Below are 6,000 nucleotides of genomic sequence, written 5' to 3'. Positions count from 1 at the left end.
TTGAAAAGGGGCCCAGCCTTCTCCCTCTGTCAAGGAGGATGGGATACACTCGAAAACCAACCATCTTTATGCACACAATTAAAGGTCTTCCGATTTTAAAATCATTACTCTTTCTTTTTTTCCAGATACTACATTATAAGGAATTCAGAAGGCTCCTGTCTCAAAATATACCGTTTTAATTTCTCTGTTTAAACCTAATTACCAGTGTGTGCCAGTAAATCAAAGTAAAGCTTGGGTAAGCCAGGGAGAAGTCTCCGTTGTTTCAGTTGGACGAGCAGGCACAGGCATATTTGTGGCATCCAAATTCTTTTTACACAGTCCTGAGGCTGATTATGGGATGAACTGACCACAGACTGGCCCACTCAACTTGGTCAAGAGACCAAGTTTTCGAGGGAACGCAGGTTGCCAAAGTCAAAGCTTCGTTGCCCATGGATCATATTATTTCAAAAAGTCCTATATGTGGAGCAAGCCTGCTTTGAGTCATCAATCAATCTAACTCAGGAAAGTGGGGCAGTGCTTGCTTCCTTTTCATTCTCCAAGTTAGCAAAATGAATATAACCCCCTCCCCAAACCCACTTAATGAGAACACTGCAAAACCGCATGCCGAAACTTGTTTAAGAATTTACTATGGCCTTGTACAAGCTGGCTAAAATTGCTCCTTTAATTTTTCATTTATAATTGATATTTGGGATTGATGCAATTATAGACAAATCAATATCATACATATTTAAAATCAACTCCAACAGTGAAATGTATTATCTAAAATGATTCTTTTAATATTTCAAGAAAAAGGTCTCTGAGAAAGCAAACCTTCGAATAAAATGTATTTCTGTTTAAATAAATGCCTTTTCATAAGTCTCTTGAAAGTAAAATAATGAGGACACGGGGGCTATTAATACCAAAAACGTGTTAAGTATATTCCAACGTAGGATCAATGCTTGTCGATGTGTCTTTCTTATGGAAGAATTCACCACCATTTGGCTACAACACCGTTGTTCATTCACCAATCGTGTGTGTGTGTGTGTGTGTGTGTGTGTGTGTGTGGCAACAGCTCAACCTAACTATTCTTTAAACAAAAATATAAATGCGGCAATAAGGTTTTCTGCTGGGTGGTATATTTGGAGAAACAGACAAAAATCGGAGATTTACACAGTGTGCCCCGTTTATTTAAAATCTCAAAAAACCTTTTAGGTCAAATTCCACTCATAAGAATTTTAGCCATGTCATGCACCCAACACTTCCCATTTAGCTCCTTACGCAGCTCAGCCTGGGGAAACCACCCGAAGCATGGGACTAAGAGTGGGCAGGACAGGTTTCCAGGTCTCAAAGCTGGTTTATCCCATTGTCTCCCTTTGTTTCTAGTAATTGGAATCAGACTCGTGCTCAAGCTGCTGAGAGGCCCCTAAAACTCTCAGCAGTCCTCTACTCCAAGCCCGCGAAGTCCATACTTTGAAGACAAGGACCAGAGATTTCGAACCCGGGCAAAAGCCTCGATCTAAGACTGGGACGCGCGTGCCTTACCCTGGCAGTAACTTAGGTATCCTTCCCGCCAAACGAAAACAGGCCAACCTTTTTGCAAAGTCCTTTGAAAGGCGCCAATAAAAGCCAATCTCTACCACGTTGGGTGCAAAGAAGGGAGTGAGCACTAAAATTAAAAGCCTAGTCTTAGACGGCCGGTGTACGTACGCCAGCCAAGGCGCTGCCGCATTTTCCACCAAGTGCACAGTCCACGCCTTCTCACGAAAAGGCAGCTCAAGGAAAAACAATCCTCAGAGAAATTTTTGAATGTGACCTCACTTTCAAAAGAGGAGCATCAAACAAGGGGCGAACACTGAAAGACGCGTTTGGCTCGAACTACCACCCCTCCCACCCCCAACTCCCGCACCCCTTAAGAAACTACGCGGTTAGTTGAGTTACTTTCACTGATATTTTAGGATTTCCATTAAAGGGAAAAGTGAACAAGTGGCAAGATTTTTTTTTTTTTTTCAAACTCGAGCCCCCAGCTTCCGCGACTACACACTCTCTGGGCCCTCCCGCTCGCGCGCTCCCGCGCGCTCCCTCGCAGGCCCCACGTTACTTTGATTGACAGCCCAGCCCCGCCGCTCTCCTTCCCACCGACCTTCCCATCCACAGTGCCAATCTCCGCGTCTCGCCTCTTCTCATTGGTTGGTTTCGACGTCCCGCGGCTCCTCCAGGAACAGTTCCTCTCCGAGCCCGGGAGGACGCGGCTGGCGGAGGAGGGGTAGAGGGGTGGGAGGGGAGACCGAGGAGACGGCGGAGATGGAAGCAAACGGGGCAGGAGAGGAGGGGGAGGACGGTCCGTCCGGTGCTCTGCTGCTATAGGCTCCGGGGACGCGTCGCGTCAGCACCCCACGTTGGGCGCGACGCGCGCGATTGGCTGGCGACGCTTCCCTGCTTCCCCCCCCCAACTCCCCCCGTCACCGCCGGGCCCACGTCCCCGCCGGCTCTGCGCTCCCGCCCCCCGCCCGCGCGGGGCTGGGCGGGGCCGGCGCTGGTTAGCTCCGGAGTGTGAAACCGCGTGTTAATGTAACCGGCGCGAGAGGCGCGGGCGGCGGCGGCGGGAGCGGCGGCTGCAGAACAGCAGCAGCGGCGGGTACCCTGTGCCCCGCGTCCCTGAGGCGGCCGACTGCGCCACCCCCACTCTCTCACGGCCGGGCGGGACCCGCGCCACCATCCCGGACCTCCGCCGGCCGGTGGCGACCTAACCCCCGCCGCGACTACTCCCGACCCGCCCGCGGAGTTTGCCCGCCGGGTAGGGAGGCCGAGCTTCGGAGCGCACTCCTGCTTTTTTCCCCCATCATCTCGTGGATGTCGCCCCCCGGGTCGTGAGAGAACTTTGCAGCGGGCTGGAGCGCCCTTTGCGGAGCAGCAGACGAAGGGAAGGAAAGAGGGCCGAGGAAGGGGCTCGAAGGAAGAGTCCAGAGCGGCCGGGCCGGCCGTGCGGGGCGAGTGCGCGCGGGGCGCGGCGGCCGGATGCGCCCCGGGATCGAGGAGCAGCGGGCGGCTGCGGGACTACCCTCCGTGGAGTAGCCCCGCCGGGCCAGAAGGGTTTGTGCAACCGGGGAGAACACCGAGTGTTGGTCGCACGGGGCGTGCCGAGCCGCCTCCCGGCGCGCCCTCCGCACTTTCCCCGCCTCATCGTCATCCCGCGCTCCTCCACTCGGGCTGAGGCTTCGGAGCGCCGGGCGCGGAGCCTCTGCCGCTCCCCGGAGCCCGCGAGCGCCCGGCTGAAGGCGCTGCCCGGACCCGCAGCGGTCGGTCCTTAACGTCGCCAGGTTTGTTTGTGTGGTGTTAGCCGGGGGCGCCGGGCCACCTGCACCTCACCCGCGGTCGGCGCCGCGGGGAAAACCCGGAGAGGAGGCGGACCGGGGGAAGAGCGAAGAAAAGCAGTCCGCTTGGATTTGTTTGCCCCGGAAGAGTGCCGCGCACGCGGATCGCCGAGAGGAGCGCGGCCAGAATCACCGCGCCCTCACCTCCCCGCCGGGGCGGCCGAGGCCCGCGGGTTGGATCGCAGCCCCCGCGCCCTTTTCTTGGGGGCCGGCGTCACCGCGCAGGTTCTTGGTGTAGCCGGGCCCGGGGCGCCCCGAAATGTGGCCCTGAGCGAGGGAACCCGCAGCGGCGGGAGCAGGAGCAGCCGGGCGCCAAGTGACCGGTGCGCCCCGCCGAGCGCGCCTGCGTGCGTGGCCAGCGCGCTCCCCGCGCTCCTCGTTTCTGCCTGGCTTCTCGGCTAAATTTTCCTCGGCGGGATTAAAGTTGGAAATTGAGCGGAGAATTGAGTTGTCCGGAAACAGAGCTGCGGCCGCCGCCAGAGCGATGTTCCCGCAGAGCCGGCACCCGGTGAGGCGCGGCAGGGTGCTGGTTGGAGGGTCTGGGCTGTGGGATGGGGGGTGGGGTAGGGATGGGCGCTTTTCCCGAGCTGGAGACGGGTCTCTGTTACATTTCTGGAGGACTCCCTAGCCTCTAGGGGTGCAAGGCTGATTAGGGCCCCTCTTGGGCTGGGGAATGAGCTGAAACTCTCAATTTCCCCCCTTTACTATGGGCCCCCTCGAAGTTGATGTCTAGACAGGGCGGGTGGGGGCGCCCGGGGAGGCTGGGGTTTCTTTTTCGAAGCGACATCGCCACCCCCCCCCGCCTCCCTGTGGCGGGTAGGGCGCCCCCACCCCTTTGTTTCTCGTCTCGCCTATTTACATGTCAATGCAGCCCCCGTTCCGGCGCTCCTGGAGATGGCCCCGGCGATTCTGGGAACGGGGAGCGTTAGGGAGTTGTTTTTCTACTCTGATCCTTGGGGTCATTATTGCTCCCTTGGGGGAGGGGCGGTGTCCTCGATGACAATCTGGCCGGGTGTTCCCCGGCCGCCCGGGAGCCTCTGTCGTTCCAGCCGGGCGACTTGGGCGCACGTAACCGCGACCCGCCCTGAAGCCTGGAAGAAGCTCTAAATCTCTTTGGAGGCTCGAGCACGGGCGAAGGACCACTTCCTGCCTCCGTAAAGTGCGGAGCAAACTCGAGTTCGGGGCTCCGTTTCTTGCCATTTCTAACTATTTTTTATGTCCCACCCACTTCTCCGTTCTCTGACTTACTGTTTTATCTATCTGCCCCTACCCCCGTCCCTCGGTTCCCCTCACTGGTGGCCCCCAGACGCCGCACCAGGCTGCAGGCCAGCCCTTCAAGTTCACTATCCCGGAGTCCCTGGACCGGATTAAAGAGGAATTCCAGTTTCTGCAGGCCCAGTATCACAGGTGCGTGTCCGGCCGCGCTGGGCGAGCAGTAGCCCGGGGGCAGCCCGGTGCCCCTCCTCGCCCTGCCTGGTGGCGGTGGCGGCTGTACTGAGTACTTGCGTCCAGGCGGTGGCGTGTGGAGTCGCAGTTAAGACCTGTCATTCAAGTTACCCCCTTTCCAGGTTCTTCCCGGGCCGCCTCTTCTCTAGTCTCCTCCTCCTACCATTGTTTCCCTTTTGCCCGTTTGCTGCTGTTCCAGGGAGTCTTTTCGAGTGTTTAGGAGTTGCATGAGAACCGTCAATATTTGCACTTCGTTTATTTATTTTGCAACAAGCTGAGCTGAAACCTTGGTTCAATCGATGCCCCAGCCCTGGAGTGCAGGTTTAGGGAGGCAGAGCCAATGTTGAAATCGCTCTGCTATACTAAAGGATTGGGTTGTCTGAGGCAAAGTCCATTATGGAAGGCTAGATGCTGGTAGCTGTGCCCATCATTGGTGGTGAAGATGGGGGTGGATATGTGTAGGGTAAAGCTTCCCTGCTTTGGCGTCATTCTTCCTTGGTTTGGGTAGGACAAGGGATTCCAGTCTCATTTATATACATTTCAGGTTAGTCTCTTCACCTGATGAGACCTACTTCAAGAGGTTCATAAATGAAAAATGATTTAAAACACCTGTCCGTAGTGAGTTTTCCAGAAATGTTATTTTCGTTCCTTGTTTCTATGAAGTCTTAGCTGATTAGCGCTAAGAGATAACTGTAATGACAGTTTTATTTTTGTCCTGCTTGAGAAAAAGCACACAGACGCTTGGGTGTGAATTTTCTTCTTTTGTCAGAGGCTTTCTGATTATTGACCTTTTGTCTGCTTCAAGATAATTATCTCTGGAACTTGAGGCATACCTGCCCACTAGTGTTTACCAAGCAAGGAGGACTTCAAACCACTTTATTGCAGCAGCTACTTAACATATTTTGGCAGGGATTTAAAAACCAAAGGTTTTAAAACGGACCAACAATTGTAGAAGTAACTTTATAAGTACAGTTTTCAAACCTAGAGACTATTTGAGTTGGCAAAGGTAGTACAGTCTATGTCTGAGGCTGAGAATTGTGCAAAGGCCAGATTTTGGTGGAGTCCAAAGGAGCAAACTGGTGTGGGGAAGTAGGAGGGAACAGATGACCAGGAGGAGGAATTGGTCTTCTGGGAAGATCAGAGGTTTTTTTTGACAGATTCTTCATTCTTGGTATCTGACCAGGTATACACTAAGAAGGAAAAT

The 6,000-nt window shown here is 54.9% G+C and overlaps 1 protein-coding gene across 7 annotated transcripts in view; it reads left to right on the top strand.

Annotated features, from left to right (window-relative positions):
- Window positions 1-2,515: 2,515 nt before the first annotated feature.
- TLE1 (TLE family member 1, transcriptional corepressor) overlaps window positions 2,516-6,000 on the top strand; it is a 91,336-nt gene continuing 87,851 nt past the window's right edge. For 4 of the 7 annotated variants that reach the window (XM_043566794.1, XM_043566790.1, XM_043566788.1 and 1 more), the window contains exons 1-2: window positions 2,516-3,858; window positions 4,657-4,757. In XM_043566794.1, coding sequence (XP_043422729.1) covers window positions 3,835-3,858; window positions 4,657-4,757 — 125 coding nt within the window. In that variant the 5' untranslated portion in view covers window positions 2,516-3,834. Of the gene's footprint in view, window positions 3,859-4,656; window positions 4,758-5,956; window positions 5,980-6,000 lie in introns of those variants that run through there. The other 3 variants (XM_043566789.1, XM_043566792.1, XM_043566791.1) reach the window with 3 other exon arrangements.

Source organism: Prionailurus bengalensis, chromosome D4 (genome assembly GCF_016509475.1).
Source record: "Prionailurus bengalensis isolate Pbe53 chromosome D4, Fcat_Pben_1.1_paternal_pri, whole genome shotgun sequence".
Classification (NCBI taxonomy): domain Eukaryota; kingdom Metazoa; phylum Chordata; class Mammalia; order Carnivora; family Felidae; genus Prionailurus; species Prionailurus bengalensis.
Note: the sequence above shows the minus strand (reverse complement) of the source record. Positions and strands in the feature narration are given on the sequence as shown.